Source organism: Helianthus annuus, chromosome 15, assembly GCF_002127325.2.
Source record: "Helianthus annuus cultivar XRQ/B chromosome 15, HanXRQr2.0-SUNRISE, whole genome shotgun sequence".
NCBI classification, from domain to species: Eukaryota; Viridiplantae; Streptophyta; class Magnoliopsida; order Asterales; family Asteraceae; genus Helianthus; species Helianthus annuus.
In genome coordinates this window covers 121,649,222-121,660,321 of record NC_035447.2, presented here as the reverse complement: position 1 = coordinate 121,660,321, position 11,100 = coordinate 121,649,222, and the positions used below count along the sequence as shown (strand labels likewise).

General features: G+C 37.0%; 2 protein-coding genes across 2 annotated transcripts; both read left to right on the top strand.

Moving 5' to 3' along the window:
- Nucleotides 1-4,801: 4,801 nt before the first annotated feature.
- LOC110912376 (UDP-glycosyltransferase 83A1) lies at nt 4,802-5,844 on the top strand. Its single transcript, XM_022157077.2, has one exon. It carries the CDS (start codon nt 4,828-4,830, stop codon nt 5,701-5,703), a length of 876 nt encoding a protein of 291 aa, XP_022012769.2. The 5' UTR covers nt 4,802-4,827; the 3' UTR covers nt 5,704-5,844.
- Nucleotides 5,845-7,652: 1,808 nt separating this feature from the next.
- LOC110910269 lies at nt 7,653-8,591 on the top strand. Its single transcript, XM_022154967.1, has 3 exons — nt 7,653-7,892; nt 7,965-8,121; nt 8,213-8,591. The coding sequence occupies exons 1-3, from the start codon at nt 7,701-7,703 to the stop codon at nt 8,470-8,472; spliced, it is 609 nt and encodes a 202-aa protein (XP_022010659.1). The 5' UTR covers nt 7,653-7,700; the 3' UTR covers nt 8,473-8,591.
- The last annotated feature ends 2,509 nt before the right edge of the window (nt 8,592-11,100 follow it).

Genomic DNA, 11,100 nt, shown 5'->3' with positions numbered 1-11,100 from the left:
TGCGTTGCTACAGGATTTGATGAGCACAGTACCAACGGGTACGAAAATACCGTTACCGAAAATCCCCAAAAGTGAGTACCGGTACCGATTATACCTGGTATGGTACGGTTCGGTACCGGTCGGTACCGATACGGTACCGGTATTTGAGGGTAAAAACTGGTGAATACCGGTGCCGAACCGATACCGAAAATGTCAAAAGTCGTTACCGATTCAGTACCGAAAATATACCTGGTTTGGTAAATTTGATACCAGTACCGGTACCCGATACCATTTGCTCATCCCCTTGATGATGTTACTATTCATTGGATTGTGTATGACAAATAATCTAAACCGGTGCAATACTTGCGTTGCTACGTTGCTACAAGATTTGATGAGCTCGGTACCAACCTGTACCGAAAATCCCCAAAAGTGGATATTGGTACCGAATATACCTGGTACGGTACGGTTCGGTACCGGTTGGTACCTGTACGGTACGGTTCGGTATCGGTCGGTACTGGTACGGTACAAGTATTTGAGAGTAAAAACCACTGAATACCGGTGTCGAACCGATACCGAAAATGTCAAAAGTCGATACCGATTCGGTACCGAAAATATATTCGGTTTGATAGATTTGATACCTTATTGCCCTGATTTACTGTTTGATTTAATAAATTTGATTTACTGTTCCTTGCGTTTCATTTTTAATATAAGGATAATTTTAAAATTACACATGGTAAGAAATTCAAGTCAAATTTTGCTTGTTCTTTTATTATTAATATATATACCGGATTAGGATCACATAAAAACCACATTTCGTATACAAACTGTACGTATACAAACTGTACGAATCATTTAAAAAGTGTCATCTGGCATCCAACCAATTATAGAGAAATGGTAAAATGATAACCTAAATAATATCAATTATCTTCAATTCCTTATAATTATGCTAACAAGCAATTATCTTCAATGTGCTGATGAAGAAAAGTGCTCATATCATTTTACATATGTGCTAAAATCAATTATCTTGATTAATTTTCATGTGCTAATATAATTCAAAAGTGCTACTTTTATGTATGTATCGTTTTAGTATGTGCTAATTTAACTTTTTTTAAGTGTTAGGATCTGTTCTTACGGTTTGTAGGATAAATATGGTTTGTACCGGAACCAATCTCTATATCTCAAATTATAACACATGTAAGTGCGAGTGTTGTTTAGGTCTTCTCACATTCTGCCACTTAACTTTTATGATATGCAAATTACACGTTTTTGTTATTTGAAAGTTTCAATGCACTTTGTACAAACCTTTTTTCTTCCTTTTCTTTTTCTTTATTGACAAATTTTCTTTTTACATGTCTGTTTTACTTTTTACCTTTTTTCCTTTTCATTTCATTTCAATTTATAACTTACTAGAAATTATAAACTTACTATTTTCATATTCAGATTTACTAGAAGTTTACACCGATTGAAATTGCTTACTATTAAAAATCCTTCTAACTTAAAAGGGGTTTAAGTTGGCAAGCATTACACTACACATTACCATTGCGTGTCGCCACCTACACCACTTTACAATTCATCAAAATCTATCTGTACAAATTTTCACGCCCATCGCAATGTATTGGTTCCACAATTTCTAACATTAACACCCCCGCTGTAATTACGTTTCGAACCCTTCATGAATTCCACATTGGTATGTCTCGCAAACATCAGATATAGGAATTGCTTTTAAAGACATTTTGTTGCCAAGTTAGTTATTTTACATTCACTTGGGAATAGCCCAATGGTGTTGATGAGTTAGATTGAGTTTCAGATAGTAAAAGGTTATGAGTTCAATTCCCATAGTGTGCAAGTTTAGCCAATAAAAAAAGTTAACTTTATGGTGATACAGTACTCCGCCGCAAAACGCGACACAAAATACTAGTTATAATGAAATTTTAGAATTTTATTATTTTATAATTTGTTGGATTCGATATTTTATAAACGATAACATTTTTGGCATTTGACAACATTGTTATTTTGGTTTCTTCTTTCGGTTGCTACACCGAGTGTTTGTACTGTGACAAAATGAACCGTTTTCAACTGAATACCCGCTGCAAAGCGTGAGGAATCCATCTAGTTAATAAATATATTTCAAACCTATTTTTATAAAAAGTAAATTGAGACCACTGGATCCTAACAAATAAACCCGGGACTGAAGGGAATATGTGAAACCCTAAACATTCCTACTAGATATTTAGGTAAATGACAATTATTGACGAACATTAAAAAATGAAATGAGGGACTATTATCTAGTTGACACGTTGGTGGTAGGACCTCCACCATTTAGACTGTGGGGTATGGGGCGGGGTTGGGGCGTGGGTTGGGTACAAACGCTCACATCACCACCCTTGGTAGGCTTGGGTTTCGACGTGGCCCCATTGGCGGGGGTTTCAGCCCGGGCGTTGGGCGGAGCTACGAAGATGACATGGCGGAACCTAGACTACTAGCCGTTTGGGCTAGCTGTTGGCCATGAATTTTAGAAAAATAAAACTTTTTTCCTATATAAATACCTTAACATATTTAACATTTTTCTCACACAATATCAAACACATAAAACACAATCTTGCCATGAGTTCTTCAAGTTCAAGTGAACCGTCATCATCATCTGACGATGGTGCGGAAATATTTCTACAAACGATCGCGACGGTGGTGAAAGCTATCGTGGAAGACGATGAGGAAGAGACTTCGAAACCTAAACGGAGGAGGTACGTCGCTCGTGAACACCACACCTTTAACAATTTGTTGGTAAGCAATTATTTCTTAGCCGAACCTAAGTTGATGGGATTTACCCGGAGTGGGGTTGAGTACGTGTATGGGTACTACCTAGTTGATGGGATTTACCCGCAGTGGGGGGCTTCGTAAAATCGTTCACAAAACACGGTACTATAGATCCAAAGAGATTGAAGTTTAACAGGTCCAAATGGCTGCACTTAAAGACATCGAGCGAGCGTTCGGTGTTTTGAAGAAAAGGTGGCGAATATTGGCAATGCCTTGTCGACTATGGGACAAGGATCGGATTGGAGACTTCATGTACGCATGTATCATTCTTCACAACATGATTTTGGAGGATGAAGGTACCGTGGTCGTTACCTACTATGATGAAGATGACCCCCAACCAAATAACGTAACAGTTACAGATGAAGATAAATCAACAAATGAATTTTTGATAAAGTCAAGGGATATACATCACAACCTTGGATCTGATTTGGTGGATCATGTTGCAACGATTCCTGGGTTCGAAACCGACCGACGAAGACGATGATTCAAATGAAGAATGATTGTTTTTATTTTGATACTATGTTTTTATAATTATTATTTATGTTTATGTAGTTTTTAATGGTGTATATTATATATATATATATATAGGGGAGGGTTGATTTGAGAAGAAATTTTTATTGAGAAGAAAAAGAATAAAAGGGTACAATTGTAAAACACTAAATAATTTTTTTCCCATTTCATTTATTATTATGTTTGACTAATTAATTAGTCATTAAGACTATAATCCTCCACACTAAATATTTTTGCCTACACACATCAAAAGTTATCCTACACATTTCGAAATTTATCCTACACATATTAAAATTTATCCTACACAACTCGTAATTTATCCTACACGCCTCGTATTTATCCTACACTATAAATGAATTTTTATTTTTTGTGAAAAATATATATCTTAAAAATAAGTTACAAATTTAATATAGTTAGTTATTAAAGATGAAACTACCAATTAATGATGTATGTAAATTTACTAATATACCCTTAAGTACAAATATTAAATGAAGTCTAATAAAGCATTCCTATTGGTTGAAGTTTCTTCTTACAAAGAATTTCTTCTCATTTGAGAACCACCTTTATTGCGAGAACCGCGAGAACCAATGTGAACACAACCTAAAATAGCTAAAAAAACCCTAAAAAAAACCTAACCCCCACCCCCCAAAAACCTAAATCCCCACACCCCCCCCCAAAAAAAAACCTAACCCCCCCCCCAAAAAACCTAACCCCCCCCCCCCCCAAGCTAAATGCTAAAAACTAAAACCCTCAAAAAACCTAAAAAAAAACCTAACCCCCCCCCACCCCCCCCCCCCAAAAGAACCTAAACCCCCCTCCCCCACCCCCCAAAAACCTAAACCCCCCCCCCCCCAAGCTAAAATGCTAAAAACTAAACCCCCAAAAAACCTAAAAATCAAAAAAAAATCTAAACATTTTTTTTTATTTTTTTACTATTTTTTATGTTCAAATCGCTAGTTTTAGTAGCCAAAATAAAAAAAAATTTAAAAAAAAAAAATTTAAAAAAATAATTTTTTTTTGGATACTAAAAGTAGCGATTTGTATATAAAAAATAGTAAAAAAATAAAAAAAAAATTTTTGGGTGTTTTTAGATTTTTTTAGGTATTACTGTTTGCGTTCACACTGGTTCTCGCGGTTCTCGCAATAAAGGGTGGTTCCTAACGGATCTTTGTCCTATATATATATATAGATAAAGTATAATGTACATCAGGGCTTAACCTACATTAACATACATGACAAAAAATATAACGTGCGTTATTATCATAGAACGTGCGTGATTATAGTCCCATGCGTTATTATGTGGTCCCATGCGTGATTATGTGGTCCCATGTGTGATTATGTGGTCCCATGCGTGATTATACCCCTGATCTAGCGGTTACCATTGTCTTCAGAAGCTTATGGATGATGAAGTTATAAACGACAGATCAGGTGAGATAGCTTTTTAAGTTTTTTATCAACTTACATAACAAAATATTTATCCATAAGTAATCAAAGTTTTTTCCAGGAGAAATTTTGAAGCATCAAATGATTCAGCTGTCAACCTCTATGCCACTCATGGACCCTGCAAATTTTGTATGGGCATGTATGGGCGACCCGGACCCGGTCGCGAACCAAATTATCTTTGATTACCTGTTTCTTGAGGGTAAGGATGCAGCAGAAGCAGCAGACCACATAATCTGCAATTCATCCATGGAGCTGGAGCCTGGGGCATTCACTCTATTTCCAAAGATGTTGCCAATAGGTCCACTTTTGGCCACAAACAATGCCACAAGGCAAGTAGGCCACTTATGGAAAGAAGACTCTACTTGCTTAACATGGCTCAATCAACAGCCGGTCTGCTCGGTCATTTATGTTGCATTTGGGAGCATCACAATTTTTGACCAGCTGCAATTTGAAGAGCTGGCGTTAGGCCTCGAGGATACCAAAATGCCATTCTTGTGGGTTGTTCGACCTGGCCCAAGTGGTAATATGGACTATGTCTACCCAAGCGGCTACTTGGACAGAATAGGCAGTCGTGGGAAGATACTAAGCTGGGCACCTCAGCAGGAGGTCCTAAACCATCCGTCAGTGGCTTGCTTCATGAGTCATTGTGGTTGGAACTCTACAATGGAGGGCGTTAGCAATGGCGTTCCTTTTGTGTGTTGGCCATACTTTGCTGATCAATTTTTTAACAAAACATACATATGTGATATCTGGAAAACTGGTGTGGGTTTGAACAAAGATGAAACAGGTATTGTTACACGAGGAGAAATCAAGAGTAAAGTGGAGCAACTGGTCAACAACGACATACACAAAGCAAATGCCTTGAATTTGAAAGAAAAATTAACGGACTGCTTGCGAGAAGGAAATTCCTCAAACAAAAACCTCAACAAGTTCATTGATTGGCTAAAGGAAGGATGAACATGTTTGAATGAATAAAACCTGCAAATGATCATGCACGAATGTTAAGATTCCATTGTACGTTTGCAAAATTGCATGTAGGCTTTTAGTTTGTGTTTACTTTGTTTGGTGAGTGGGGACTCCATGTACGTTTGCAAAAGCATTTTGACTTTTAAAATAAAAATATATGTTCCTTTTCTACAAATACATATAGTCATCATTAATAAGTGCAAATGGTAAAACTTACAGATAAGTATAATTATACTACACTTAAGGATGATAATACAAACACAATTTATGCGAGTTTTGTAAGTTATTGATAACACAATTATACTAAATGTAAGTGTAACTGCCGAAGTAAATCGTGCTAAGATATTGTCAGTTTTGCCCCGATGGATTGCCCATCCAGGAATTCACGGTGCCCAGGCAAAACGTGTTTTGGTAGAGAAGGTTTCCACCCCTTTTAAGAAAGGCTTTTGTTCTCCTCAACTAATGTGGGACTTACATCTCCACCCCCTTAATTAGCGTGTGACACCCGCCTATTTTGAGTCTGTACCGTACTAGTGTGACACGTGTTATGAATAAATAAAGGAAAATTTAATTAAATTTAACAGAATTATGTCTGATGTTCCCCGAGAGTGATCTGTTGAAACAGAAAGCATTGGAGTGGAAGGAGATAATAAAAGAGCACCTTGTTGTTGATGATGAGAAAAAAAAGGATGGAGATGAAGTGGAAAAAGGAGATCAAAACATTGACGCTGAAAAGGATGATGTGGTTGAGGCAGCTAAACCAATTGATCTGCAAAAAGGTAGTGTATCATTAAACGGATATAACACTCCTACGAACAAGCAAAATAAAGATCTTATAACACAACATACTTCTCCCTTTTCACCAATGATGTCATCGTTTGTCGTAGAAGTGGATAAAGTTGTTGAAAAGGTTCAAAGTGAAAAGACACCAGAGACAAAATTCAACGTTTCAGGAATTGAAGCGGTGAACTTGTCAACAAGACTGGCCGACGCATCAACGGTGGAAAAACATAAGGAAGTAACGCAGCCTGTTCAGCGTCAGGGATCGCCAAGGCCGAAATGAACAATCAAGCTTCCGGAAGCACTGCAGTCACCGTACGTCGAGCGGGCTGTCATGTTGAGAACTGTTCGTGATAAGGCTAAAGACACAATGGCTCGATGTATATTTTGTGCAGTAGGAAACGTATGGTAAGAATCTGAATTGGACCTTAAAAAATGTGTTTATGTAGTGTATTATACGTTATAAGTTTTTTGAACATATATTGAATTATACATTCGTGTCGATGGTGTTTCGGTTTATAGGGATATTTTGTTCAGCGACAGCGGTAGTGTGTCGGTGATGAGGGGGCCTTTTGAGTCGATGATGCCTGGTGTAACTGTACACGTGAATGTCATCAGTGCCTGCCTGGGCCGCATTGTTGAACTATGAAGAAAAAAAGAGGAGGATGGGGACAGCCCCAAGATTATTTTGCAGCGTAGGAATGTTGGTAAGTTTAATTTCTGGAGACTACTAAGTGAAAACAGACCGTATCATGTGAGCATAATGAATAACACCATGTATTATTTGTGTCTGCTTAAATAACACCATAGGTCTGGAAATGATAACACCATAGTTTGTTATAAGTTTACAAATTTGTTATTACTGAAAAACATCACAACTTGTTTTTTGTTTACCTGAAAAACACCACAGCTCGAAAAGCAGACCGTATCATGTGAGCATAGTTAATAACACCATTTATTATTTATGACTACTTAAATAACACCATAGGTCTGGAAATAATAACACCATTGTTTATTTGTGTATGCTTAAATAACACCATGATATGCTTAAAAATTCTTAAATAACACCATAATTTGTTATAAGTTTACAATGTTTTGATTGCTGAAAAACATCATACCTTGTTTTTTTGTTTACCTGAAAAACACCACAGCTCGAAAAAGATTTCGCAAAGTCTGATGATGACCGATTAGAAGAATTTACGACAAACATGAATGTTGTGTTGGGTTCAACAGAGCCAAAAGTATTTAAAGGCAACTTCGAGATGGTGTTTATTCCTATGTTGACAGGGCAACATTACTATCTGCTGTTTTTCAACTTGAAAACAAGAGATATCTTTATTATTGACAACGTAGAAGGTGTTGCGGGCTTAGAAAGATACCACGGAAATGTGGAGAAGATGGTAAGTTTGTGAATGTTTATATTTATGCGGCTGCCGTAACTATTCCTTAACATCAATAATGTGTAACTGCAGATAAGTACATTTTGTCGGTATCTAAGACCGATGCATCCAAAAATCACCTCGCAGCTAAGGAATACAAAACTAGTTCGGCTGGTGTTGCCATGGCAAACACTTTACAATGGCATCGACTGTGGTATTTTCCTGATGCGGCATATGGAAACTTACACTGGTAATCTCGTATAAATTTGTGTTTATTAAAAAAATAATTAAAATACATGTACATGAAATATGAACAATTCTGATGGTTTGGTATTGAATAGGAACACACGTGGGACATTGGATGTGTGGTTTATCGAATGAGAGGGACATTTCTAGAGAGATGTTGCCTGATCAAGCAAAGGAAATCGAGGATCTACGTAAGAAGTACCTCTCAAAAATGCTCCTAAGCGATGTGAACACGGAACGGGGCCAAGTGGAACGAGAAGTACAAGAATACGCACTTTTGGACGAGGATGAAAGGGTGAGAATGGAAGACAATGCAATCGATCGGATTGCTGAAAGGTTGGGAGCTGCCGTGTAGGTGGACAGCAGAACAAGTTAAACTTTTTATTAATAGACAAAAACATTTTGGGAAATTTAGATTATATGATGTGTTAGCGTTTTGGAAAAGTTGTGATTATGGTATAATTTGACTATGTAAAGCCTGATTAGAATCGTAAGCTGTTTCTTTTTTACACCTTTTTATTCTGGTGTTTTAATGAATTTAAATTAATGATTTTCGTCACAAAAAGAATGCGTATTGAGCAGATGGTTTTTTACAAAGTAAATGATGTTCATGTTAATGATGTATAAAAAACATACCAACTCCTTTGCACAAATTAGACACTATTGGCAAGTAAATAACACAATAAAGCTTCACATACATAAATAAACAACATGAACATATGAACACTATTAATAACACCCAGAACAAAAAATAACACCACAGTTTAACAAAATAATTTTTTTTTTTTGTGTACAGACAAATAACACCATTAACCTTGCAACATACATAATAAAACACCCTGAACAAAAATGAACACCACTAGTTAACAATAAAATTCTGTGTGAGGACAAATAACACTATTAAACTTGCAACATACATAATAAAACACCCTGAACAACAAATAACACCAATGGTTAACAAAACAAACATATTTAAGAGAAACAATATATAAAACATTGTCACCGGTAATATGAAATTCGAACAAAAGCAAACAAAATAAAACCATGAGTTTATGCGAATCCGAAAAACGATAAAAAACCTAACAATGTACGAAACAAGAAGAAAGTACGTTAAAAATAACGAAATGTTTAGACATCTCTAAATAACTTACTACTCCTCTTCCCCATCTTCCTTGCCTAATGCATCCTCATCTTGTTCATCCATATCTTCTTCAACTTCCTCCCATTCATCTTCCTCCTCGTCAACTTCATCAGCTTCTTCACCGTCATCCTCGACCATAACTTGTTCTTTAGTTCGGGTAGGGTTTTTGCAAGTACGTCTGTTATGCCCGTATCTAAAACAGTTTTGACACTGACGACTCTTTTTACCTAACTGACTTATAGCAATTTTACGTTTAGACTTCATCCGTTTAGGCTTACCCATACCTTTGAATCTTGTTCCAATGGGAACACAAACTGTTGCATCTGATGGTTTTGTGTTACCAGCAATTTCGGCAAACCTTTCACGACGGCTCTTAGGTGGAGCATTGATGACCGACTCATCCGCATTTTTGAAATAGTTAACAACATGATCCTTGAACGAGCATAGCGCATCAAAGTTGGTGATAAGCTTGTTAATAACCGACTCTGTAGAATATGTGATCTCACGTACAACATGGTTAACTTCATTATAACGATCCTGAATCTCATTGATACCTAGAATAGCACCAGGGGCACTATTTAGAACAGCCTCCCGAGTCCAACATCGTAATATATAGCATTGTGGAAACTCCCTAATATCAAGCATCCTTAGCACACAAAAGATGTGTGGGCACAACAACCCAAAGTGTTCGAATCTTTTGCATGTACAATACCAGTCATGCCGTCCTCTCGCATCATAACCTATAAAACACCATTAGAAATTTAGAATTTTTCATAAATAACACTATAAAACACCATATGCAACTGGTAATTGGCAAGAGCTATATAATTTTCATAAATAACACTACAAAACATCATGTGTATACCTCGAAGAAAGCAGTGCATGGTTGTTCCCAGTCCTTCACAAAAAAGTTAACGAAGTCACCCATGTTTTCCCACTTTCCGATAGCACATCTATGTATACCGTTTTGTATCTCCAACTGCTAGTCAAAAAATATAGTGCGTGGGTATATCCTGGATGCTTGATCCTCCAAAACAAAGACTTCAGCCCATATTTCAGCATTGGTATTTCTGGTGTCATGGTCATTCTTCCTGTGCTCATGTCTCTGAGCTTCAATAGCAGAATCAATATGCCCGAGAAATTCGACAAGAGTGCACGCCGGGTTACAGAACTGTCCAAAGAAATGGTTCTCACTCTCTGAACGAGAAGAGGTATGCATAAGCCCGGACATGACCTCCTCACGATAATAAGCCGGTATCCAAGTATCCCTGATTTGATAAAGTGACTGCAGCCACTCATGATCAACCAAGTTAAAATCGTTCATTATGGTAGCCCACTCACTTTCAAACTTAACATGTAGAAGTGAATCAGTCCACACAATGGCACACAACCTCTTTTTGAAATCTGTATTATTGCAGATTGTAGCACCAACCTAAAACACCATTGAATAACATATAACACAATAATCACCAAAAAAGTATGTAAAAAGCAGAAAGAAAGGTTAAAAGGACGAACAACTAAACACCTTAGCAGTAAGCTTATCCATGATGTGTCACATGCATAGCCTATGTCTACTCTCGGGCCATGTATCTTCAATAGCCTTCTTCATGGCTGGGTCTTGGTCGGTGACAATCACCGGAGGGGCACGGCCAAATGCTTCACGAAACACCTTTAGCAACCAACTGTAAGTTTCAGCCGTTTCGTTTCCTATTATAGCGGCACCAAGAGTAACGTTGCGATTGTGGTTGTCGATACCGGTAAATGGAACAAACATCATGTTGTACCTGAAAAACAAATACGGAATAAAAACACCATAAAACTGAATGACATATACTTAAGAAA

Excerpts from the sequence above, each read along its gene's own strand:
- LOC110912376 (XM_022157077.2), top strand. The coding sequence starts at position 4,828 with ATGATTCAGCTGTCAACCTCTATGCCACTCATGGACCCTGCAAATTTT.
- LOC110910269 (XM_022154967.1), top strand. The coding sequence starts at position 7,701 with ATGAATGTTGTGTTGGGTTCAACAGAGCCAAAAGTATTTAAAGGCAAC. Across the intron at positions 7,893-7,964 it reads ACGGAAATGTGGAGAAGATG|ATAAGTACATTTTGTCGGTA; the intron begins GTAAGTTTGTGA and ends GTGTAACTGCAG. Across the intron at positions 8,122-8,212 it reads GCATATGGAAACTTACACTG|GAACACACGTGGGACATTGG; the intron begins GTAATCTCGTAT and ends GGTATTGAATAG.